The sequence below is a fragment of the Triturus cristatus genome, chromosome 1_2 (assembly GCF_964204655.1).
Source record: "Triturus cristatus chromosome 1_2, aTriCri1.1, whole genome shotgun sequence".
NCBI lineage: Eukaryota > Metazoa > Chordata > Amphibia > Caudata > Salamandridae > Triturus > Triturus cristatus.
Window position 1 is genome coordinate 757529248 of NC_140580.1, and position 27406 is coordinate 757556653.

Genomic DNA, 27406 nt, shown 5'->3' on the forward strand with positions numbered 1-27406 from the left:
CCACCCTTCTAGAGGGACACGACATGTACAGTACCCGAAACCCGGGTAAAATCAGACATAGCCTCAGCTCCACAAAATGGATGCTGCCACCACAGACACAAGTCTGCCCTCCTGCTGCTGGGAGTCCTTCCAGCTTGGGAGGTGTGGACAAAGGGTTTCCTGCCAGGGGAGGTGTGTGCACCACCCCAGACAGGATTTTGTGTATTGGTCAGGTAGGGCTTGAAAGGAATCAGACATGCCTGAGGCTCACAAGGAGCCTCGGTGCATTTGCCAGTTCAATCCGGTCCTGGGGCACACCAGCCCTGGACCTGGGGCGAGCTGGACAAAGGATTGGGGGTGTAACCACCCCCCTTCCTGGTCCCACCCTTAGGGAGGGACCTAGCAGGTAGTCCGGCCCCTAGAATCCGCTTAAAGGTAGGAGCTGTGTCCTAAGACTTCAGACATCCTGGAATCAACTTAACCAGAAGAAGACGGGAACTTCGACGCTCTGCTGCACAGAGGACTAAAGGAAATCTCCCCTATGGTCAGGGAGTGACCATCTTGCTAACGCAAGCACCAACCAGCTATTGAACGTCTGCTTTGCCACCGCCTCCTGCCGGAGCTCGAGCCCGGAGCCCGACAAGACCTGGACCTCCAGACCTCTCACCGCCTGATCCACAGTCCCTGAGAAGAAGGAACCCGTGGAGGCATCGAGACATGTGGAGCCAGCCATCTTGAAAGACCGACAACAAGCTGCAAGCGCAGCGACAGAGGCTCCCTCCAAGTTGTGCTTTGGGTCCTAAGAAGCCCAACCATCGAGCAGCATCTGCACCAAAGGTGAGCCCTCCAGCATCTCCACGATCTGCGTGGGGCCCCTCTGCACTTTGCATCTCGACGCGCCTGCCCGGTCCCTGGCCCGTTGGCTAGTGGCCATTTTGGCGACGAAACTTGAAACTAATGATGCTGGTCTGGTTGCTCCAGACTGGCCCTAGCTGCTCTCCAAAAGAGCAGCCCCTCTGACCTTGCTGGTCAGAACCATCAGCTTTCCTCTCTTTCCACGACTCCTGCCTTTGCCAAGGCTTGTTTGCTTCTTTGGAGTCGCCGACACCGCCGACAGCGAGAGCCTGCGTGGGACAGCTCGTGAACCGACTCCTGGACGTCGTCGACCTTCAGGGACCACGTGGCTGCGGAGACAAGCTACCCTCCATCACCTGTTTGCACCCGACATCGCCTGGTACCTACCTGGTGCCACGCCGGTCACTGGCTAGTGACTGTGAACACTGTCCCCTCTGCTTTCAGGTCTTCTATAACTCCGATCCATTCTTGGATCCACCGAATCTCTTCTGGACCGACCGCCTGCAGCATCTTTGTCATCAGGCTCCATTGAATCGATAGAAGAAACCCGACCCACTTCGAGACCTATGTACCCGCTTCCTGTGGGTGAGGTAAAGCTGGCACTCCGGTGCCCAAGTGTAGAGAATCATCTCTACTGTCTGTGTTTCAAATCTTAAGATCGTAGTCCATTCAGAAGACCCTTTCTGCAGTAACTTTGTAACTTTTACGCACCCATTGAAAACCTATGGGAGCCCACGTGTAACTTTCCTCACTGCACACGCGACCCGTGGACCTCCTGGTCACTAACTGAAGTTAGCTCCTTGTAGGCCCAGCGATTCTAGAGGCCCTAGGCCTTTTCACTTTCCTGTTCGTGGTACTTATACCACTATTTTAGCATATGGTTTGAGTGGCCACCAGGGCCCATCCATATAAAGTGCAACTTCTGTATATTATAACATTGTCTTGTTTAACGATTTGTGCTCCCGTGCTCATAAAGAGTCTAGGGGATACTTTGAGAAATAAATACATATATATTTTCAATATATATCTGTGTGGTGTCCTTTCATTGGTATAAAGGGGGGTTGCATTTGGTAAAACAGCCTGCTTAACACGCTTTAACGAGTTTAGCCTCAAAGACTGCTTAGCCTACGCTACCACTAGGGCAGCTAGTCCGAAAAGGTTGACTTACAACCACACCATAAGGGTTGCTTGGCATGGTACAAGGTGGTCACTTTAACTAGTGAACATCATATACCAGGCCAACTTCTCACACTGGGTTAAGTGTGTAATAGGGAAGGGTGAGTAGATTCACATATTTGTTCCTGTGAAATTCCCCCCAAATATTGTGTATTTACACTTTTAGCGCAAAAAAGGGGTTTGCCAGAATCTTGCATGATTATTTCCATGCAAGCACTCACTTGGTTTAAAATAACCTCATAAGATACTGGCAGAATACTGTTTTAAAGTAAAAAAAAAAAAAGTCAGTTTCTCCTGGCAAGATATATTCTGTGCGAATTAGTCGCTTGTGGAAAAAATATGCAAAATTTCAAGGATTTTCAGGAATTCCATTTAACACGAAATTCGTGAATTATGCACATTTTGCCAGCATAATTAAACGTCTAGTAATAGGGTGTGCTTGTTAAACTTTGTAACTTGATGCATAGACAATTGTCACTCATAGCAGACTGTCCTTTTTGTGACTGGCTTCAGTGCTCTAGCTCTCTCTAACACTCCTTTATTGTGTACTTGTGCACCCCTTAGAGACCGTGTGCAAGACGGGCATGGTACTCCTGTGCGGGGAGATCACTTCGCGCGGCGTAGTGGACTATCAGCGAGTGGTTCGAGACACCATCAAGCACATTGGCTATGACGATTCAGCAAAAGGTTGGTTCATTCTTCTTGGACTATTGGAGCTATATAATAAGGTGGGCCTTTCCCTCCCATCTCATGTCCCTTTCGAAAATGTGGATTTAAAACACCATCAAAGTGTTCGAAATTTTACATAAAACGTAAGGTACAAACAAAATATGCACATTAAAACACCATAAAAAAACCAAACATATTCTGAATGTGTTTATTTGGAAGCTTTGTAAAGCACTGCCTGTCCCATTGCAGCTGGTTCAAGGTACTGTAACCTCACATTGTGATAGTTATCATGACAAAATAAGCCCCCCTGAACATAAACTTACTTTTTCTTCCAAGCCTTTCTAAATTTCCATCAGATTGTTCATGCTCGCTCCAATTGGATTAAGTTGTATACATTTATGTGTCAGGAAAAAAAGCACTAGCCATCATTTTTGGTGTCTGGCTACAGGCAACCTTAGGTGTTTATTGGCATACTAATGAATGTCATACTATCATGCAATGTCCTGTCGCAGATAGGTACTTTGTGTTATTGTCACCCTTATGTCAGGTCATCGGGGAAGTGGCAGCATTTTCTACATTATTTTGCATGCGTAGAGTAATAGTGCCATCATGTGTTTACTCTATGCATTACAGGCAAACCAGACATTTTGGAGTTGCCAGTGCCGATTGTCCTTAATTTTTTATTTAACTTGCATGGAATGCTTATTCCCAGTATTTTACAGACTCGTTATTGCTTTGAGAAAATGAGCAGTGCTGTGCTTTAGGCATCCAATAATGTATTCCTGATCCTGAATAAAGGTGGCTGGGCAGGTGCAGGGAGTTTAAGTCCAATTGAGGAGGTAGGAGAGACGAGAGGATGGATAGCCCTAACATAGAAACAATGCTGTTTGAGCTCAAGCTGCTGTCCTTGGTCCCTGTAAGAGGGGCAGTGCGTCAGAGATGGGCTGAGCATGGAATCTGCTCTCTTCGGTACATGGTTTATCACAGAGAAATGAGCGCTTGCAGATAATGGTGCCAAATTGTTTTAAATTTGCAGAAAAACACATATCAAGCTCCAGCCAACCTCCAAGAGCTGACATCCGCTTGTCTTGACAGTCTTTATGTGCTAACTGATGAGTTGTAATTCCATGTAATATGTAGCTTTGACCCTCAGTTTGTGATCAAGATCCATTGGGTTCAGAGGTGCTTTTAAGTAGTATCATTTGTTTTTAGATTCACAGGGAGGTTGTATTCATGTGGTTAAAACTCTTGCCTTTTTATCTCTATTTTTCTTTTCACCTTTTCTGTTAATTTCTTGCTGCCTCGAACTGATCTTAAGGAATTTGGTTATCTGTTCATTGTTTATGCTATAATTAACAGGCACACATCCAAATCTGTGTGCTCGAGCAACGGTGTCTAGTTCTTGCTTATTTTCTTGGTGTTTCCTGTTAGCTTCCCCTCGTACACTCCCTCCTCATCCCTTTCGAAGTTCACCGCACTAACTCATATGCAGCCAAGACATCTTGACATCACTCACTTGTTCTGAACAGGTTTCGACTACAAGACCTGTAATGTCCTGGTGGCTTTGGAACAGCAGTCGCCTGATATTGCGCAGGGTGTTCATCTGGATCGCAACGAGGAGGACGTGGGTGCTGGAGATCAGGTAATTTGAGAAATCTCAATAGACTGCTCTTGGGCCTGGGTGGGTATACATGCTTCCCTGTTGTTGGCTGTGGCTTCTCCTCCGTTATTCTTTCCATCTCTTTTGCTGTGCCGCCTCCTGTGTGCCTGTAAACAAACTCATCACTTCTACCTTGAAAGCTACAACTTGCATTTACCAGCACCCTTTATCTCCCACTCGTTCTTAAAATCCATTCTTAACTTGATGCCCCATGTGTATGACTTTTGTTGCTTAAACACAAACCGTGAATACCAATAGACTCATGCATCTGCAACGAGTATCTTGTGAGCTCCTGGTAGCTCTCCAGTTACCTGTCAGTAGCTCTCCTGTGTGCAGCCCAGCCTACTAAATTAGAAGCTTTTGTTTGGTTGAATTAATATATGTATACCAAATATTGAAAATTGTGTATTTGATATGAAAATGTGTTTTTTCAGAACCCATAATTTCCTAAATCTATTTAAATCTGATATTTGGATGATAAATCATGCAACATTGGGAGACTTATTACTAATATTAATACCTTGGTGCCAGGCGGCATTGCAGTCATGTCTTTTATGTATCTCCCTTTTGGAGGCGTTCCAAATTGACTAAGCCCTTTTTACATTACTGCTGTCAATCCTGCACTTATGGTAATCACGGCGGGTAGTCTTGCATTGGGTGACCACTAACGGGATCTTTTCTGATGCGTACAACACTAATAATATTAGTATCAAGGGATGATTTTCAGTATCTTGTTTGAGAAAAGACTGGAGATCCCTGCAATAGACACTACGTAGCACTCACCAGTTACAATATTCAGTCCCATCCATCTTTTTTTGTTTACATTCTCTTTTCATAGAAAAGCAAGTATACCAAAAGAGTGTTTAATACAAAAACTGTCATAGTTTGTAATTCTGAGACTGATCCCAGTACACATCGGGCTCCCTGTAATTTTCCATGTGCTTTGCAGCTGCACTCCGCTTGCTGGTATGCAAGCAGCGGGGTATTTAAGTTCTGCAACTATTAATTATTTAGGGCTCTCTTATTTGCATGTTTGACTATCCATATAATTGTTTGGGTGACATTGCTCTATTTTGAATTTATACTACTTTTTGTGATCAGTTGAATTTTAAAACACGTTTGATTGTGAGTTAAGAATGGTTCCTCTTTCCAAGTAAATTACTTAATGATTTTGCTTCAGCAGCATGGAATTTTTGTTAACATACATGTTGTAAGTGTGTCTATGGAAGACCGTTTGTGAAGTGCTGCTTTCACATTTTTGGAATCCAGACATAAGTAGGTGGCAGGAACTCATCTTGGATAAAACTCAGTATTTTCGAGCTAATGTACCTTTGTGGCTATAATTAAGGGGCAGCAAATGTGCTATCACATATTGTTGCCAAATGGCGACTTATATTAAACAGTTTCTGGATTGTTCACTTTTTAGTTCCACTTGTGACGAGATTGCCACTATATCCCACTCAATTAAATCCGATTCTCAAAGATTGTCATGAAAACTCTAATGTCGATCTATATTCTAGACTTTAAATATGAACATAAGCTTTTGGTGGTTAGAGGTGAGGGTGGGCACTGAAATTAAGTTAGATGGAATTTACAGTTATGATAGATTTGTTTCTATAACATACTCTTTGGAATGTAAATTGACTGCAAAGTACACTGCAAATATTCCGTGTAGTACCAGAGGTTGCCGTGCTATTTATAATGCTCTAACTCCAGAGGCAAACAGGGTCTTCCGGATTAAGCATCTCTCCATTAATGTTTTGTTTTGAATTTTTTCAGAGTTGATTATAATGTACTAGTTTGCACTTTGCCAAACTTTGAGTACATTTCAGGTTTGCGTTGCTACAGCAATACACCATACCAAATTTTTCTCTGCCACCTCTTCACTGTGCTATTTGTTGACGTTTACAATTGCTCCTAAGTATATATTATATATACAGTCTTCTGTTTTTCTTTACCAAATTCGAACACAAGTGTGCCTCCGTGGGAGATGTTGAGTTCAGAGAACATGCCTTAGACACATCAATTCTCACCGATTATAAACCAGTATGTCCATATTGTGGCTTGGCTAACAATACATTTGACCCCTCAAAAATTATGCTTCCATCACCGTCATGTCCTTTAGGATAGTCCGGTCATGTATCCCCCCTTTTACATACATATTTGTCCCATCCACACGACAATAACGATTCTAAACAGGTGACCTTTTACCTAGTAACTTGCCCCTGTCTCTTCGACACCAAACTCTCAGTATTCTATCATGAACCCTGTACCTGATGTACATAAACATGTCCTCAGGCACGGTATAATAATTCTGTATATGGGTCATCACTTTTTTCATCCTTTGCCAACAGCCAGCTGTGCATGATCACATTTGTTTGGAAAAACATTCGATTGTTTTCAAAATATATCAATTCTAGAAGCAACCCTGGAGTGACCACTCTAGTATATAAGACCCTTATTTCCCCCTGCAAATTAGAGGAGTATTTCTTCCAAGCTGACATGGGGTCCTGCATGCTGAATCTTCGGCATGTAGTGGACTGACATCCCTTGCGGGCTGTCATCCTCGAAGCAGAGGCGGGGTCCTTCGTTCTGTAGTAAGGGATCTCTGTTATAGTCATAATCTAGTGAATAGTCCCGCCCATGTGCGTGGACCCCGGAGCAATAAAAAATAATCTCTAAAGGTGACAAATCATGCAGACCTGCATACACCTTTAAGAGAGAATTTAATTTAAAGACAGATAATGCAGCCTATACCCACAGGCTACACTGTCCAGTACTTCAACTAGAATTCCACCAACATCCACAAACAGCACTGCCTGTCCAGCTTTTCTCCACATAGGAAAAAACCCTGCCTCTACCAGCAAAAGCCTCTGGAATGATAGAGAGGAAGGAGTGGACAGACAAGCCCCATAGGCTGCCATTATGTGGCTTAGAACAGGATACTGTGCCTTTAAGAAAACTTTCCAGATTTCCAGAACTTTCCCCAGTATCCCAGAATGCCCAGCAGGTCCCTTTTACTTTCAGTTCTTTTTTCCGGCTCCTGCTAGCAGGACCCTGGAGCATTGAGCTCTCCCTTTTCAAGGGTTATTGGTTAATTATATACAGTCTTCTGTTTTTCTTTACCAAATTCGAACACAAGTGTGCCTCCGTGGGAGATGTTGAGTTCAGAGAACATGCCTTAGACACATCAATTCTCACCGATTATAAACCAGTATGTCCATATTGTGGCTTGGCTAACAATACATTTGACCCCTTAAAAATTATGCTTCCATCACTGTCATGTCCTTTAGGATAGTCCGGTCATGTATCCCCCCTTTTACATACATATTTGTCCCATCCACACGACAATAACGATTCTAAACAGGTGACCTTTTACCTAGTAACTTGCCCCTGTCTCTTCGACACCAAACTCTCAGTATTCTATCATGAACCCTGTACCTGATGTACATAAACATGTCCTCAGGCACGGTATAATAATTCTGTATATGGGTCATCACTTTTTTCATCCTTTGCCAACAGCCAGCTGTGCATGATCACATTTGTTTGGAAAAACATTTGATTGTTTTCAAAATATATCAATTCTAGAAGCAACCCTGGAGTGACCACTCTAGTATATAAGACCCTTATTTCCCCCTGCAAATTAGAGGAGAATTTCTTCCAAGCTGACATGGGGTCCTGCATGCTGAATCTTCGGCATGCAGTGGACTGACATCCCTTGCGGGCTGTCATCCTCGAAGCAGAGGCGGGGTCCTTCGTTCTCAACCATCAGGTGAGGAGGATGGTTCTTCCCTAGGGGTTTCTTGGCTACACACATACATATATATAGCTACACGCATATACATGCTACACATACAGATCTAGGCTGGGTACATTTAGGCAAATTACTTAGGGTGCATTTTAGGAATATGAAAGTGCTACTGTTTTTATCTGAGCTACTTGTGCCCATCTTATTAGCACTATGGTAGAAATGTGTCTTCTATTTACTATATTGTTACTAGCAATCTCTTTTGTGTGCTCCTGTCTCCTGATTGCCGCAGCAAATATGTTTTACACAAGACTGATGCTGGACCATTAAATACTTATTGAAACGTCCTAATCACCATCCTGTGTATTTTCTGAGAATAAGTGAGCATGAGTGTCTGAGCAAAAAGTACTGTACTGTTTTCCACGATCCCCTGAGGAATCAGGGTTGTCATGTTCAGTGGTTGCAGAGACTACCTACACCACTGTAAGATACAGGGGGGTGGTAGTGGCACTGTAGAGCTAGCTGGTCAACGGCTGACATATCCTGTGGGGGTGTCCGGAAGCGGTTGGGACACCAAGCCCTCAGTTTAGGTCATCCAAAATGCGAAGGTCCTGGGGATTCCTAGGAACTACACGACTTCCTGATTAAGCATCTCTCCATTAATGCTTTGTTTTTGATTTTTTTCAGAGTTGATTATAATGTACATTTCAGTTATGCGTTGCTGCAGCAGTTCACCATGCCAAATTGTTCTCTGCTTCCTCTTCACTGTGCTATTTGTTGATGTTTACAAATACTCCTAAGTATATCCTCAAACAGTCTTCTGTTTTTCTTTACCAAATTTGGACACAAGTGTGCCCCCTAGGGAGGTGTTGAGTTCAGCGAACGTGCCTTGGACACATCAATTCCCACTGATTATAAACCAGCATGTCCATATTGTGGCTTAGCTAACAATGCATTTGACCCCTCGAGAATTATGCTTCCATCACTACCTTTTACCATGACTCCTCAGTATTTTTTCATGCCACACATGTGCTCAAATCCTTCCTCAAAAAGTTAAGTTTTAAGAGGATGTGGCCTAACGGCTAGGGCGGTTGTCCTAAAATCTGGGGAACCTAGTTCGAGTCTCGGCAAGGACACGCAACATCCTGTGATTCTGGGCAAATCACTTAACCTCCCCGTGCCTAACAAAAATGAATGTGTACTCATGTAACGCAACTGGTGCTCGTGTAAAGCGCTCTGATACCCGATACCTTTGGGTCAAGTTCACGCTATATAATACTCCGTAATTATTATTATTTTATTTTTTTAAACAGTAGATGGGACTGCAGAACTGAGAATCTTGTAAATGGCCTACCTAGTTATTGCTATACTTTACTTCAATGTGTGCCACTTAAAACCAAGATAATTCAATGTGGTTTTTGTTGTTGTTTGCAGAAGGTGTGGTGCTAGTTAATTTGCTTGGGAAGGAATTCTTCCTTGGCAGGTCCTGTAAGAAGGAGGTCTACCTTGTATAGACAAAATTGTTAATTGCTTTTGGTAACTTTTCACCTATCTCTCATGATCACACTCCCTTCTATTTGACAGGGTCTGATGTTCGGGTATGCGACGGATGAGACCGAAGAGTGTATGCCACTTACCATCATGCTTGCGCACAAACTCAACTTCAGGTTATCGGAGCTGAGGCGGAATGGGGAGCTGCCCTGGCTAAGGCCCGATTCCAAGACACAGGTAAACCGAAAAACAAAGTAAGTGTTGTGGTGGGGGGAGAGGGGCCAGCGTTTGCTGTGGAGACCTTAGGCTTTTGAGGGGTGGTTCCATTCTAAAATGGGTGAGCATATGCGGTCATGAATGTTCTGTCAAGGACATTTGATTAGTGGTTGACGAGGTGCCATGAAATAAACTCGCCAACTTAAACACTGCTCCTATCCATTCAACTGATCCACTACCACATATGCCATTGCCACGCAGGTCAGTTTTTAATTTAAAAAAAATAATTAAATATATGTACATTAACAACGGGAGTCACAACAACACAAGGGGACATTATGTTGCTGGTAAGTATATGTTATTTTATTATATGTATTTGTGTTTACGCAAGTAGATGGGTATATCTATTATTTTGTAGGTAAGTATTTAGGGGATAAGGGTTTGGTCATATATTGTTGGGAAGCAGTTTTAGCGGTCAGGCATAAGTAGGCTTTGGGCAGTAAGGAGTTTTTAGGGTTTATTGTTGGTTAGGTTTTTTGGAGGTATTTGTTTTAGGTGTAGTTAATAATTTGGCGTTAATGGGTTGTTGGGTGTCAGGGTGAGTAGTGATTAGGAGGGTAAGAGGTTCGTAGATGTACCCTTAAAAGTACAATAAACTTACCTGCATAGTAGTGGTGATTCCATTTGTAATGGATGCGTGATAATGACTTACTATTGTCCTGCGTGGTAGTGACCTGCAACTGTGTGCTTTCAGCTTTTCTGATTGAGTTTGGAGATGACAATCTTGCATTGGTGGAGAGTGATGTTGAGCGTAGCACTAAACATGCCTGGTAGTGATTAAACAGCAGAAAGTGTACATCGTTGGCATGTAAACCAGTAAGTGAAAAACCACTGGAGGTTACCTGTAGACCCAGTTGAGACCTGGGTAAATAATGTTTTAGCAAACCACAACGTCTCAACAGGCAATGTTCATAGGCAACTATGCAAAACATGCATAGTAACTGCAGAAAGAACGAAACAAGGAGACAACAATAGTTTAAAGAGAAATATATTGGGCGGTCTCCATTTTAGAGAAATAAATACAAATAAAGTATCAGCACTGTTTACATTATATGTGGGTGTATCCCATACAATCCTTTCCACTACCCTGCTCGTGCGGAAAAGTGAGTGACACAAGTGACAAGTGAGACCGGGGAAATGGCGAAAAAGAAATATACAATCAACTTAAATGATGGCAAAACTTCAAAAATTATGAAAACATAAAGTCTTCGAAAAGTTAGAGAACGAAAAACAGCAAGAGTTGCGCTGAGTTGTTGACGGCATTTCAAACTGTAGTTAGTTCAGTTCATCTTCAGGACCGGGTTACGGAATAATTTGTCAGTTCCTTTATGGAGCAAGAAGGAAATCCAAGGAATGGTATTTTAAAACATGCACCCAAGGTTTGGTGTGCAGAGAAATTCGGGTGGACGGGCGGAGATGTTGCACTACTAGTCCGGTGTGCAATGGGGATTTCTCGTACGAAAACAAAGGTGCCGGCGTGCTGATAAGACTGTCTGGATCGCGTGACACTGTAATTAAGGTTGAAGGCGTGTTGAGCCAAACAAGGGCTGGCATCACGATGAGGATGCAACACCAAAGGGGGGGAGGGGAGGGCCAAAAGGATTTAGAGGACCAGCAAGGTTTACGTCCCCCCAAAGATAGATTCATAACAAAATAGAACCCCTGGGTCTGTGAGACAGGAAGGAAAACAAAAGTAGGGAGAAGTAAAAAGGAAAAGGAAGAACAGCTTATGCTAAGGGAGTGTCACTATTATAGTTCCCCTCACCCACCTGAGGGTGCATGTTTAATCATAGGGCAACCACCTCGCATCGCAACCTAGTCACAGTGCGGGCTACAACCCCCTCACTGAGAGGGAGGAGCTCAGGGATGTTTTAGTATTTTAGGAATAGTTATACTAAATACCCTATGTGAACCTGGTGTGCTGAGAAGGGTAGGAGTGTGAAATAAAACTGGTTTGGAAGTTTGCGCATCACTTTATTCGGGCACCCTCCGATCAGGATTAAAACTAACCGATACAGAGTGAGATTAGCTCTGTCAAAGAGTGAATGGGTGAATATAGGTCGTCATGTTACAGCCTAATACCCTTATAGGAGGTGTGGCGGCCTTCTTCAGGACCTCATGATAATTATTACAAGTGTAAATGGTCAATGTCATGAAGAAAATAAATATACAAAACCAGTGGTAGACTCTCCTCAGTCAGGAGAGAACTTCTCCTATCTGCAGCGCACAGCACGTCGCTAACACTGGGCGAAAAAGGACTCTGGTTGCTCTTGAGCTTTGCACCAAGGCATAGATGAGGTCAGTTGCCTGACTATAGGAGGCAGTGCCAACCAGTGTACGACTGACTGAGGAGTGTCTACATGTTGTGGCAGCCTTTACAGGACTCCGGGACATGGTCCCTATTGAAATACATTGTACTGAATGGCAGAGTTTGAGGGTCATTAAAAAAGAGGACATATAAAGTGATGTCACTGACCATATCATGAGTGATGTACTATGTGAGGTCATAAGCAGTGCATTGTGGGGGCGCGAGTTATAGTAAGCTCAGCTAACTGTTACTGCTGAATTTCTCTGGATTTGTGCGTGTGAAATCTGAGCTTAACTACAACATCCCTGTAACCTTTGGTTTTTTTTCACTGAATTTCGAAGGTTTTTTAAATGCTAATTCCTATATAATTCCCTGTAACCTTCCTCGTGATTGTGCAATGTGGTAGCAATTCCCTAGGCACATTAACTGGAGTAGGACTGGAAATCCTAATGAAGGATACCTTTGCTGAATTGATGATGCTTTTCCTTCACACTGTCTTGGTGTACTCATATGCCAAAGACCGAAATGGAAGTTGTCCAATCAATTCTGTCCACTGATTGACAAAGCCAGGAACCATGTTAATTTAACTGTTTCTGCATTCCTCAGAGACCATCGCATGAGCTGTATCTATAACAACAATCTGCGTTTTGACATGCATGGATTGTATAGAAAAGATGGAGTGCGCTTCACGGATGAAGGCAACAGGGGTTTCTAAGTAACCTGAAACTCTGCATCCGGTTTTATGTGTAGTTGCCATATACACACAAGCAACACAAAAGCTCTATTAAGAGGCACCCTAGTACTAGGGGTGGGCGGAAATTGCGTAATCGCGTTACGCAAATCTCCGCGAAACGGTAAAAAATCTCCGCGAACATGCAGAAATTCCGCGAACACGCGGAATTGCTTGTTCGCGATGCTTTTTTCCTGTTCACAGTTGCTGTTTGCATGCTCGGGGAGAAATATCTCGCGAACACGCATTTTGAGAACGCGAACATGAAAAAATGTCGCGAAGTCGCGGAAACAAGAATTTTTGGCAATTTCGCGTTCTCCGCGGAACGCGAAATTACCGAAATTCCGCAAATTCCGCGAGCGGAACGGAATTTACCGCCCAGGCCTACCTAGTACCCGAAACATTGTGGATTTTCTTTAAAAAGATCCTTTTTTCCAGTTTTTAGGGATCTTCTCAACGACGTTGCGATCCCTGCGGATATGTCGCGAAAACAGAAAATAGAAGCAGACATTCAATGGCCACCAACACATCCAAAAATATGTTTTAATAAATCCATTCTGAACATTGCACTACACATATTACTATATATATTTTTCTTTCAAAGCATATTTAAACTCCATATTTTTCTACTAAGTTTCTTTAAAAACCATCTTTAAGACCCATTTTCTGTTTTCGCGGTTATTCGGGTCATCGCAATGATGTCATTAACTGCGACAATTGCGCCTTTTATATAAAGTCTAAAATACATATATACACACATACTACAGTATTTTACACACTAGGGGTTTCTTACAGTATCCTCTAAAGTCATGTTGTTCTAGAGCGTTTCTATAAAAACCTTCTCTAAAAATGATTTTATATTTTCGTGGTGACTTGGGAGATCGCGATTACGTCGGTAATCGTGAGTCCCCTGGACACGTCGCGGAAACAGAAACAAAAGCAGACATTCAATGACCACCAACACATCCAAAAATTAAAACTATATAATTAATTCAAACCATCACAGTAGATAACTCACTATAAAAGTAACTCTATAAAAACATTTATCATAATCTCAATTTCTATATAACAATGTGTATTACTGATTCACTGATCTAATTTTTTATATTTCTACCAATATTCATGACGAGTCTCGATGTCCCCGCGACGGTACATGGGGAGTCACGCTAGTGGACGCATTGTCGCGAATATCGTGCACGATTAAAAAAAACTCAGTTTTGGACACATAACTCATCACTAACCCCAATTTCTCAATCATGGGGTCAGAGTATCTCCACCCTGACCCCTTATGTGGGCTTTCACACACATTTTCAGGCCCGAGTGCCGTTCCCGATAGATAAAATGTCAGCCGCAACTTTCTGTTCAGGTTGCGTCCAGCCAATCAAAGCATTCCTGTTGGCCAGTGCATTCACGATTAATCGTGAATCCGCAATACCACCGCAAAATATCTGCGGCCAAGATATCACAAAAAGTTTTGGCTCCAATTTCTCCAAAATGACTAAAGTGATTCACACCAAATAGGCAAAAGGCACTTCCTTGAACCAACATCTATCCCTGCCAAATTTGGTGTAAGTCTGTTCATCAGTTCAGGCTGTAGGTGTGGCTAAAGGTTCCTATGGGAATTAACATTTCAGCGTACTCTTATTCCGTGCACAAAATTCTTCGTCCCCACTGCACGGATCACCCCCAAACTATCCATGCCAACAGGACCTACCTTGACAGTTTTTGGGGAAAATTTGATGAAGATTGGTCAAACAATGCCAACGTTATAGACAAGTAAAAAAATGCTTTCCTATGGAAACATGGTCCTAACTATAACTACCTACTGGCAACAGCAAGTAGGTAAAATATATATATATACACTCACACACATATATTACGGTATTTTACACACTAGGGGTTGCTTACAGTGTTCTCTAAAGTAATATATTTTTAGAGGTTCTATGAAAATCATCTCTAAATCCTATTTTATATTTTCGCGGTGACTCAGGAGATCGCCATGACGTTGGTTATCATGAGCCCCCTGGAAACATCGCGAAACGGAAACAAAAGCATATATAATATAATATTCTTCAAAATCTCCCTCTTACCAAATTCAACATTTTGGCATGTATGGTACAACAGACCATGCAGGGGAGGAGGAGGAGGAATAGGGTAGGGACATGGACTCGAACAATAAAAGAAAGGAGGGAGTCGGCAGGGGCACCGAAATGACATTACAGGCCAGGCGCAGGGTGTAGCAGCAGCTCAGTACATCACACAGGGCAAGCTGGGGGGCAGTATAGAACAGACCATAGAATACAGTAGGTGCATGCACACCGACCCCGGAGGGCAGAGGGAAGAAGGCATGGGCAGCAGGCTGACCATACAGGGCAGGCAGGAGGACCAGTTGCAACACAACAGACCATGGCGGGCTGGAGAGAGGGGGCAGGGGCATGCCCACAGACTTTGGCAGGCAGGAGGGAGGCGATGGGGGCATGGACCCAGACAATGGAGGGCAGGACGCGGCAGGGGCAACAAGCTAATTACGCAGGTCAGGCAGGAGGGGCAGTGGCAGCACAACAGACCATTCAGGGCTGGCGGGATGGGCAGTTGAAGCACAGTGGGCCATGGAGGGCAGGAGATAGGGGAACGGACTCAGACAACAGAGGGCGAGGGAGGGGACAGGGCCACCAAGCTGACCACACAGGGCAGGCGGGACGAGCAGTGTCCATCTACAGGGCAGGCAGGAGGGACAGTGGCAGATCATAAAGGGCAGAAGAGAGGGTTTAGGGACCTGCACCTGGACTATGGAGGGCATGGAAAGACGCAGCAATCAAACCATGCTGGGCAGGAAGGAGGGGCAGTGGCAGATCAGTGTAACATTGCGGGCAAAAGGGAGGGGGCCAGAGCATGCACACAGACATCAGAGGGCACAGGGAGTCAGGTTAGGAGCAGCAAGCTAATCATGGATGCTAAGCAGGAGGGCAGTGACGGGCATAGACTAGGGCAACTGAGAGCAGGAGGAGTGGGCAGGGACAGCAAGCTAACCATGGAGGGCTCTGGCACAACATCGGCCTTACAAGGCTAGAGTAAGGGGGAGGGCCATGTACTTTTGCAAGGAGGAGTTGGACAGGGCAACAAGCTTGGACGGGGGCAATACAACAGACAATGCAAGGCCAGGTCCAGTGTCGAACCCCATGCTTCCCCCCCTCGCCACGCACAGTGATAGACATCTTACTTTACGATAAAAATAAAAAAAATAGAAATTCACTGGGAAAAAAAAGTTCAAGTGACGTTATAGATGGCAATTGTAAGAATAACTAACTTTGCATTAAAAAAAATCTTACATTGTCACTGGAAAAAATCCCAAAGGTTCTAGGGAACATATAATTTGAGATTAACAAAACCACTAAAAGTCACCAGTTGTAGTTATGGCAAGTAACTATACCTCATGCTCTAAAATAACCATAGTTCGCTCCCTCGCCATGGACTGCTTTTATCCTTGCATATTAAATCACTCCTGACATTCATTGACTACATTCAAATTATCCCTAATCGCATCTGAAATACCATCATTGGTGAAAATACTGTTCATGACGGGGGTGCACCTTAAAGTTACTTAAGGACATAAGTTATAGTTACTACAACTGGTGAATTTCAGTGATTTTGCAAGTTTCAAATGATATGTTTTAAATGACATATATAATTTGCCATATATGGGGGGAAACGGAATATAAGGTGGAGTATGTGTCCTGGTCCATTGTGATTTTAAGGATGCTACCACAAGTTACCTCAAAACTGAAACCCCTTCTTCTAAGAAACTACTTTTTCTTGTTTTACAACATTCCAAGCCCTGCTCTAAATGGCAGGAGTATGCATGGCGAGTGGATCTACAGCACTGCTGGCTGCAAACTCATTATTACAGGTTAGTAACCTTGCCCCTTTTCATCAGCAACTCAAGCTGTCTGCCCTTGACCTCTGTTAATAATCTCACTATCTTCCAGAGCTCAGATTTTCTTTTGCCAAGGGAATTACTCTGAAGAAATGTTTTGAAACATATTTACTACAGTACTGGAGAGCACATTTTCAGCGCATGTGGGTGGTTAAGAATTATCCCTTTGACTACGCGGGTAAATTCTCTCTTTGTCTTCAAATGTAGTGACGGTAACGTTAAACCATCCTATACAGTGGAGGTAACATCAATTAGAATATTACTAATCGTTAATGTAGCTTTGAGGGTTGCTAAATTTTCATTAAAATATGATAAATTTGGTCCTCTGGGAAGTCTAGAGCCCTATAATGGTCAATGTAAAAAAGTACACTTTACTAGATCTCAGTGCATGAGTTTTTGTATATCACAATATCCATACCTTCTGGTTCAAGGTAACAATACTAATCAGAAAAAGTAATTTTACCTATACTGAAAAATATTTTAGTAAATTAAATTTTTAAAGTATGTAAAATACCATTCATGATAACGTACATCTTCTATGTCCTTTCTGCTACCCAAAATAACTTAAGTGTAGATATCGATCACAGTTGAACACAATTTTATATGGTATAGACAGTCGGGTGTGCTACATCTTGAACTAAAATGCAGATGCCTTTGACTACTGTTGTGCCTCTATAGATGTGTGCAAGGCTACCAAAAATAGTGGTCCGATCACAATACTAAAGTTAGTTGACTGATGATTTGTATTGGATCTTAGAATGGAACTGCTAGTTGGGTAGGTAGGTTGTGGCCAGTTATCCTGCACTGGATTGTTGCAGATATTGTAGGTGAACTTTTAGTCAGTCATTTGGGACTTTATGGTGACTCTAGTGCTCTTTCTCCAGTGTGGCAAAAAGTATTTTAGTGGATCCGATCATGCATTTGCAATCAGTAAAAAACCCTCTGGCTTAGTGGGATCAGAATATTTTTATTACCATTTAGGGAAAGCCCGCAACATTGTAGGAAATTCACTTTCGAGGCATTAAGGTGACATTTAACTTGCCTATCTTGCACCATAGGTGATCTTTCATGCAAATAAAGCATTGTTTTGCAGTATTTAAAGATCTTTAATGCTTAAAGTCCTTTCTTGTTGCTAAATCGATCTGCACACATGTTGTTTTATCCCCAAGCTGCAGGGGGTTTAGGAAGTGCTACATAATTATAAAGTAAACGTTACTCTTGTGATAATGAATATGCTGTGTAAGTACCTTGTAGAAGTGTTTAGATCTACGTGGGAGCACACTAGGTCATTCCACTTGCAGAGGGGATGTTGACATCTAATGGGTGTAGTACTCGATTCAGTTTGCCAGAGAGAGAGGACTTGGTTTTTGAAATAAATTTTTAGGGAATAGCATTTTTTCCGTTTAGGAAGCATAAGTTGAAGGAGGGACTTGCACCTGCTATTTAAGGTTCCTGCTGTTATTTAAGTCGGTGGATATGATAACTGGTTTGTGAGAAGTGAAAAGCCTTGTAGGTGATGTAATCAATTGTCACGGGGATACCTGCATCTAGGGATGCCAGATGAGAAAACAAATGAAAAAGATGGCGAAGGTGTGTAAGGAGCACAATTGTAACAATGATGCTGGCTGCAGAGTTAACTGTGAATTTCATAAAAGCTATTGTAAATTTAATTCCATCAATGCAGGTGAGGCCAATAGACTGCCTGCAAATTGAAGGTCTTCACAATTTCTTGTGTTTAATGTTTATTGAATGTCTCATTGATGGTGTCCTACTACTTTGTCTGGTGATGTTTACTGGGGGGTTTCTCAAGGCATGTTTGCATTTTTTATGCTTGTGCTGTAATTGATGTATCAGAGGGTAGCATAACTGCTGCTGAACATGATGTACCTGTTCATTGTGAGAGATGGGAATCTTATGCTACTTTTGCCCATGTGTTTTATAAAGTATTTTAAGTCTACAGAATCCCAAACTGATTTGCTTGGCTGTAACTTTCTACATATTGTTTTTCTGGAATCCCTTCCCCTTTCTGAAAACCCATCACGCCCAACCCAAGGCTATCTGCAGTGTAATGTGTCCCTTTTCCGATTGCTGTAAATGCATGATGCGATCATTTTTGCACATTCGTTTTACTGTAACCTGAGAAAACATTTTAGATGTACGCTCTTTTATATATTTGTGTGCAACTGCCAGACGTGGTATTTCAGTGTGGTGACTGTTCAGAATGATTACAGGTGGACCTGCATATTTATTTGGGAAAGTGTGTGATTGTAGTATGTCAGTTGTGATAGGGGTTTGATGTGATGTGTGAGTTCCTGACTTGTGGGTTGATTGTGTCTTCGCAAACTTGTCATTGCCAACATTCTGACCAAATCACAAAAGCTCACCTTGATGATTGTCCGCTTATCATGCTAATCATATCATTCAGCTATACATCGCTTGCATTCATACTTCACAGTATGGCAAAAACAAAGTTCCAAGAACTTAGAAAAATGTATATGGCTTTAAACCCAGTCTCTATAATGAAAACATGAATCATATATTTAATGAAAAAGCAGGGAAGATCCTAGTAAGACCCAGTATTGAGTCATTTGACTTTACGCATCTTCTAAACCGGTCATTGGATGCTTTACACCTCTGCTAAACAGGTCACTAGATATCCAGGAAACTCCGTTTGTAAAATATTTAGACACCCAGTGTCTGCAGATTGTGTTAAAAAACAAAAATTGTCATCGTGTTTGTATGGTTGATGTGTGTATATGTGTGTGTGTGTGTGTGTATATATATATATATATATATATGGGTGTGTGTGTGTGTGTGTGTGTATGTATATGTTTGTGTGTGTGTTTATATATATATTCACTTAAAAAACCATAGGTTTCACACATGTTATAGTTAGGTGGATATTTCACTCGTAAAAAAACAATGAAATTCCCCCGTTATAGTTAGTTCAGATAACTATAACTCGCGCGCCCGCAATCCTGCTCAAGACGTCACATATTACATCACTCATGACATGGTCAGTGGCATCACTCATGACATCACTGATGACATCATCCTTGTGATAGAGTGGCGGTCGCGTGAGTTATAGTTATCTGAACTAACTATAACGGGGGAATTTCATTGGTATTTTACGAGTGAAATATCCACCTAACTATAACATGTGTGAAACCTATGGTTTTTTAAGTGAATTTGCAAGGTTTTTTAAATGCTAATTCCTAACTATAACGTGTGTGAAACCTATGGTTTTTTCAGTGAATTTGTACGGTTTTTTAAATGCTAAGTTATGTATGTATTATTATTATTTTTTTTATATATTTATTTTACAATAAACTACGTATTAAAAATGTATTTGTGTGCAACTGCCACACGTGGTATTTCAGTGTGGTGACTGTTCAGAATGATTACAGTATTTGTCAGTGTTGATAAATTGTAGACTAGGCTGTTCAGGAAGCCCACGGCGGGCAACATGGTGTTACACGCTGCTAGCCATCACCCAGGACACCTCATTCGCAGTATCCCCTTCGGGGAGATGCTGTCCATCAGACGGATTTGCAGTACTGAGACAGAATACAGATCAGCACAGAATGCTAGCAGAGTTAGATTCTTGGCTAGAGGGTATGCCGTCACCATAATTGACAAAGCCATCATTAAAGCTAATCATATCCCTAGATCGGTAGCCTTGGATAATAAAAAGACTAGCATTTCTCCTGTACAGGGTAATGAGCCAACTAGACTAATTCTAACTTATAATCACCAGCATGAGGCTCTTCGTAAGATCTTCAAGAAAAATTGGAGCCTGGTGCGCAATGATCCTGTCATTGGGGACCTGATGACAGCTATTCCTGAGATTACTTTCAGAAAAGCACGGTCTATGTGCGATTCTTTAGTTAAGAGCAGTCCAGAACTAGTCATGACTAAAACGTGGCTCAATACCAGAAAGGGATTCAGAAGGTGCACCAGCTGCAAAGCTTGCAGACATGGTGTCAACAAAACCGAGTATAGAATTCCCTTTCGCGATGCACCGATGCCCATCTACAAGATGCTCACTTGCAGGACTGAGTTTGCGGTCTATGTGCTGGAGTGTCCGTGTGGCCTGCAATATGTTGGTAGTACCAAGTTGCAGGTCCACAAGAGGATACTCCAGCACATCAGAGCCATCAGTGGCAGTGATTCATCGTATCCGGTGGCATGACATTTTAAGGAGCGCCATGACAACAACGTAGAGCTTCTAAAGTACTTTGTATTTGATTCAGTGTTGCCCCTCAGACGAGGAGGCAATCGTGAAGCTCTCTTGCGATCATTGGAAACTAAATACATCCTAGAACTTGATACCAAGACACCGCTAGGCTTAAATTCCAGCAAATACTTTTATACATGCTTGTAATAAGGATTTAGCTTTTGTACTTTTGCACATTTCTTTAATGACATTCTCTTGGCCTTGCTTCTGTAACTTATGAAATCATTTTTTAACAACATTCTGTTTTTTTATGCACTTTTAGCACTTTATTGCACTAGCACTTTTTATGGTTAGACATATTGTTGTATTACACGGTGCCCACTTGGGCGTGTATTTTCTTATCCTACACATCAGCACTTTAACATTTCAGCATATTTGAACATTTCTCTGCTCACAGGGAGACTGATTAGCAGTATATATATTTTTTATAGCAATGCATTGTCTTAATGAAAACTTTTATTGGAGTTTTTATTGACTACAGGTTAATTGTTATGTATACTTTTTAAACAACTCTCTATTTATTTATGGCAATCATTAGATTCCATATTTTGAGTTGCTTATATTGGATAACAGTAACCTGTGTTTTCATGCAGTTCAAGCTAAGTCATAACCCACTGGGGTTTTATAATCTCTCTGGATATGTTGCCCATCGCATGCCATTTTTTTATCATCTGATCTTTTACCTGACTTTTAAAAAATCGGATTATACTACTGTTTCACTTTTATTACTTGTAATATTCATGCAATCATGTTTGTTTAAGTATTAGTGATCTGTTTTAAGTGCTGTTTTGTGCAATGATTAGACAGCAATCTTTGCAATGTATGAATTTTTTCTATGTCTATACCTTAGTGTCATTGGCCAATCGCTTTTCACGTTATTTGCACATTGCACTTTAAATATTGGCACACTCCTCCCAAGGCGACATGTGATCAAGGCCTCTTGAAGGCTGAAACGCGTCATGGCGGGAATGCAAAGCATCTAATAAACTCACCTTGCACCTACAATTGGGTCTGTATAAATATATATGTGTACATATTACCTACTGGCGGTCGCCAGTAGGTAGTTATAGTTAGGACCACGTTTCCATAGGAAATCTGCAACATTCTATTTTGAATAACTTTGGCGCCGGTTGACGAATCCTCGCAAATTTTTCAAAATAGGTGGGGCGCTACGCTCCGCTCCGCTCCTACCCTGAAAGTCTCGGGGGGATTCGTCAAGCGGGGGCTGAGATAAAAGGGGGGTCCCAAAACGCGTTTTTCCCATGCATTTTTCCATAGGACCTTTAGACACAGCTACAGCCCGAACGGCTGAACAGAATTACTTGAAATTTGGCAGAGAGGTAGTCCTCAGGTCAAGGAAGTGCCTTTTGTAGGTTTGGTGTAAATCTGTTCAGTAGATTCTGAGAAAATAGCCTTTAAATCAATATATATATCTGAGCCAGCTTACGGTGCGCTTACCGTACGCGTACGGTGGCGTGCGCGAGCGCGATTCTGATTGGCCCTTAGATCTTAGTAAACATTCGAATCGGTCGAAACCAGGAAGCGGCGGCCGCCATTTTCTCTCTCGCACTCTGAGGGGGGAGCTGATAAACAAATGCCAAAAACATATAAAGGGGCTGTTTAGACAGCGCCCATGCACATAACCATGTTAGTTGAGTCTTCAAAGATCCCCCAAGGCAAAAAACGGTAATTTTTTATTTTTCGAAAATTTCGCCGATTACGCTTACCGTACGCGTACGGTAAAAAATTATTTTAAAAAAAAAACCCCACTCTCTCCACCCGGTGTGCAAATGGTGGCCGAAGGCCACCATTTGTGCATGGCATATAAGAGCACAGCATTTCCCCAAAAAATGTCAACAGATTACCTATCACAAGGAAGCGCATAATATGTCCTCCATGTGCGCACGGTGCGCGAAGCGCATCGTGCGTACATGGCCCATCTAGCGTAACGTGGGCACGGCACTAACTGCGTAAAGTGGGCGCGCGGTGCGCGAAGCGCACCGTGCGCGCACGGAACGAACTGCGTTAAGTGGGCGCGCACGCCACGAATGGCGTAAAGTAACTTAGCATTTAAAAAACCGTACAAATTCACTGAAAAAACCATAGGTTTCACACACGTTATAGTTAGGAATTAGCATTTAAAAAACCTTGCAAATTCACTGAAAAAAACATAGGTTTCACACGTTATAGTTAGCGGAAATTTTACTGATAAAAAACCAATGAAATTCCCCCGTTATAGTTAGTGCAGGAAACTATAACTCACGCGACCGCAATCTTCTGCTGATGACATATGTGTCTTTATGAAAAAAAAATATTTGTAATATATGTATAGCTAAAAATTTATGGAAGAAGACATGGGCAAATAAGTGTCTAAATACAGTATTAGCATCAGCAGAGGATTGCGGTCGCGTGAGTTATAGTTTCCTGCACTAACTATAACGGGGGAATTTCATTGGTTTTTTATCAGTAAAATTTCCGCTAACTATAACATGTGTGAAACCTATGGTTTTTTCAGTGATATATATATATATATCACCTTCTTCAGGACTACCACATATGTGAATCTTCCAAATTAAAAAAAAAAGCAGAGCAATTTCATATGCAAGATAAAAATAGAAACAAATATGACACCTTTATAACCGGAAATAACTTCTGTCTTATCAATATGTAACTCTACTCATCATACCAATATATATCGATTTTGGCCTGTTATAAGATGTCATATTTGTTTCTGTAATCTTGAAGATATATTTGAAATTGCTCTGCTTTTTAAATTTGAGAGATCCAAGTATGTAGCTGTCCTGAAGAAGGTGTGTGTGTATATATGTATGTGTATATGTATATATAATTATCTCCACTTCAACTTGTACTCTATGGTGGTTGAACGGTGGCACCAACCAGGGAGTCCGAGATCACTCAAGATAAGATGCAGAGCGATTTTCAATCATTTATTCCTGTAGATGAACGTTGTATTTAAAAAAATAGGTGCAAATTACAAGAGTCCATGGCCGATGCGTTTTTGCATGACACCTTCATACTACAACTTGTTAGCACTATCTATAGGCACTGGTTGTCTTCATATGTTAGCAACTGAGATTCATGATATTTAGTGACATATTTAGTAGATGTGTATGTCAAATAACAGAATATATATATATTTCTAAGTTCTTTGTGGTAGTTTTTGCCCTATTGTGATGAATGAGGCATGAATGTTAGAGATGTATGGTTGGATGATATGATTAGCACGAAAAGTTGACAATCATCAAGGCGAGCCTTTGTGATTTGGTCTAAACAACTCTGTCTCCTTGATCTGAGGGGTACTTTTTTCTCTTTTCTCAGAAAGAATCATTCTGACCTTAAGCCCACCACCGGAGCTAAATTACACTGCTCATCTGACTGCCAACCAGTTCAATGAGTGATGTTCCTTGCAATTGCGAATCTTCGGGTAAACCCGCAGCAGTTAATAGTAATAGTCATACAAGTGGGTGACTGATTTATTTGCTTACCTACTAGGTCACTGTACAGTATATTCAGGAGGATGGAGCTGCAATCCCGGTTCGGGTGCACACCATTGTGATCTCAGTTCAACACGATGAGACCATCACCTTGGATGAAATGCGACTAGCCCTGAAAGAGCATGTCATCAAATATGTGGTGCCTGCAAAATATCTGGATGAGAAGACAATTTACCACCTGCAGCCCAGTGGGCGTTTTGTCATTGGAGGGCCACAGGTAAGATATCAGTTGAAATCGATGGAGTGCTGGTGAGCCGTGCATTGGTGTGGTATGTGGTCGGGCTGTGGAGAGCTGTGCTTTGATGTCAGTGGTGTTCTTGCGAGCGGTGCATTGCTTTGGTAGATTCAGTAAATTTGAGAAATGTTACAGCAGCACTGGCAATTTGCTATACAGTCACTTTAGGTTAATCATCTTTGGATGATTGTAAGAGTGCTGTAAATTGGCCAGTGTTGTGCTTTTGCCCAGGAAGGGGCGAAGGGTATTTAAAGAAAAGCTATCCATTTACTTGTGATTGTACTATGGAGGATGTGGTTTGGAGGCCGAGAGAGAGCACGAGGGAGAGAAAGAAAGAAAGAGACTATGGATGTTCCCAATGTACATGGTAAGCTCTTTTGTTACCTTTCCTGTTTATGCACTGTATCCTTTTTTTGTGAGACACTACATGTACCTTTTTAAGAATGGCATATTTCCACCAGAAGGTGAATTATACTTCTGAACAGAACAAAACTTAAAGCACTACATTCAGGAATGGTTGAATGTTTATATTAAATTAAGTGGATGATAAAGGCGACCTTTGAGACAGTCCCCAGGAAACTTCCTGCAACATTGAGTGGCAGGAGAGGTGACGCCACTGTGTAAGATCTGTTCTCCAAGGAAGGAGACACACCAACGTAGCATGGTTTTTGCGCCTAGGCTCCTGAGGCACTCAGTCATGATGTTATGATCAGTGGCAAATGCTGCAGACAGATTCAACATGATCGGTGCACCACTATCCCCTTCATCGACAGTTGGGCACGGCTCATCCAGTGTAAGAGCCATAGCTGATTCCGTTCCTCTGTCAGCCTGGAAGCCTAGTTTCCTTTCATCTAAGCAGTCACCTTCTTGCTACTTTCTCAGTTGCTTGCATTCTGCTCTTTCTATGATTTTCCTCATAGGTGGTAGCAAGGTGACTGGTCTATATTTCTCCCACATACAACTATCTGTGCAACTGTTCTTCAGAGGATGCTCTACCACGCCTTTCTTCCAATCCGGTGGAATCATACTTCTGCTTAACGACAGGTTACCCTTTGTTGTCACATACGGAGCAATGCACATTTTTTGTAGAAGGTAAATAGGATTGTATCACTTGAAGACCATTCCTTCATTTCCAGCATGATTTTCCTCATCTCCTGTTCTCCCACCATGTTATAAAGAGGCCTGGTTCACGATTGTCTTTGCCATCTAATCTAAGCCATCAGAAGTGGTCAGGGCTTTCCTATCCGATTTCATTTTTATCATAAATCTTCTGGATCTTTACAGAGAAGTGTATTGGCAGTTTATTACAGAACCCTGCGGGGGGTCTTTATACTTGAAATGCAATCTGATTTTATGGAAGTCTTTACTGTTCTATATATTTCCCTATATATATTCTTACAAAACTTTAAAATGGAAGTTGCCAAATAATTTCTTCTTGCTTCCATTATATTGTCTTAATACATTCCTAATTGTTATGGATGGCTACATCTTTTCCATTGTAGCTAGCTCTACATTTCTCTTTCGCTTTCCTTAACAGAAGTTTCTCTTATTGCAAAGCATCTATTTGCAGGGCCAGCCCCTGCTCCAATACTGCTCAGGGTGGTGTGAAATATGCTGTCCTCACTGTTGCTGGTGAATCAAATTAAGGCATCAGCCCCTATTCACAGGTCAATCCATGACTGGCTCCATCAAGTCAGTGACTTGCTTCTGAACACACATCTCCGCACCTTCCCTAGCTCATCCGAATCCCCCACAACTTAGCTCCCTCAGACTGGTTCTAAGTTGTTTGTTGGGGAGGGGGTGTTGATGTGTGGTGGCAGGGGGTGAAAGGTAGATGGGAGGCAAGGCAGGGGGCTGCTAGCGAGCTAAAACAGTGACTGCAGTACGTTAAAAACGATTAAAAGCACTTGAAGCGGAATCACTGGAGCCAAGGTAGGGTGTGTTGCTATTTGTATGACCTTTATGCAAACAGTTGTTTTCACCCCTCTGATGATTGCCGCCTTGGGGCTGGGCCCAGGTCATCCATGCCAAATGCCGGCTCTGTGCCACTAAATATATTTGGCCTTACGTCAATAACTCTTACTTGCTTTCATCTTGTATTGTTGGAGCTATTTATTAACTATGACCTCAGTGTCAAACAGGCAGCTCAGTACCTCCATTAACAAAGTGGCTATTCTTACTGTGACATGCTCTGCATTAAACTTCTTCCAAGTCCTTATCAATTTGAATACAGATTTATGGCTAACCGATTTGTTTGCACTCCATAATATAAACAGTGCAATTAAATTATGATCAGTCCACGTAAAGGCCAGACAGAATTTAGTCTTAACGTGATTGAGGGGATGCCCTTTTGCATGTGTGGCTTTCCAAATATACTGGATCAGAGCACAGGTCCCAATTGTGTCCACAAACTGGTATTACTCATATCATCCCTATGCAGATAAAAATCTCCTAACACCATGACTTTTTGCGTGCTTACTCCTGAAGTTTCAATCCTGTTGTATACCTCTTTCCATGACTGATCATCTAATTTAGGTGGGCAATATTGTAGCAGAAAATGCATGGTCCGTTCCACAGATAACAAGCATCTTCA

General features: G+C 42.1%; 1 protein-coding gene across 1 annotated transcript in view; it reads left to right on the forward strand.

Annotated features, from left to right (window-relative positions):
• Positions 1-27406, forward strand: part of LOC146867961 (S-adenosylmethionine synthase) — a 93022-nt gene that overhangs the window by 54927 nt on the left and 10689 nt on the right. The window contains exons 3-6 of the mRNA XM_085608710.1: positions 2575-2697; positions 4209-4321; positions 9672-9815; positions 24577-24795. Of these exons, the coding sequence (XP_085464836.1) occupies positions 2575-2697; positions 4209-4321; positions 9672-9815; positions 24577-24795 (599 nt within the window). The remainder of the gene's footprint in view (positions 1-2574; positions 2698-4208; positions 4322-9671; positions 9816-24576; positions 24796-27406) is intronic.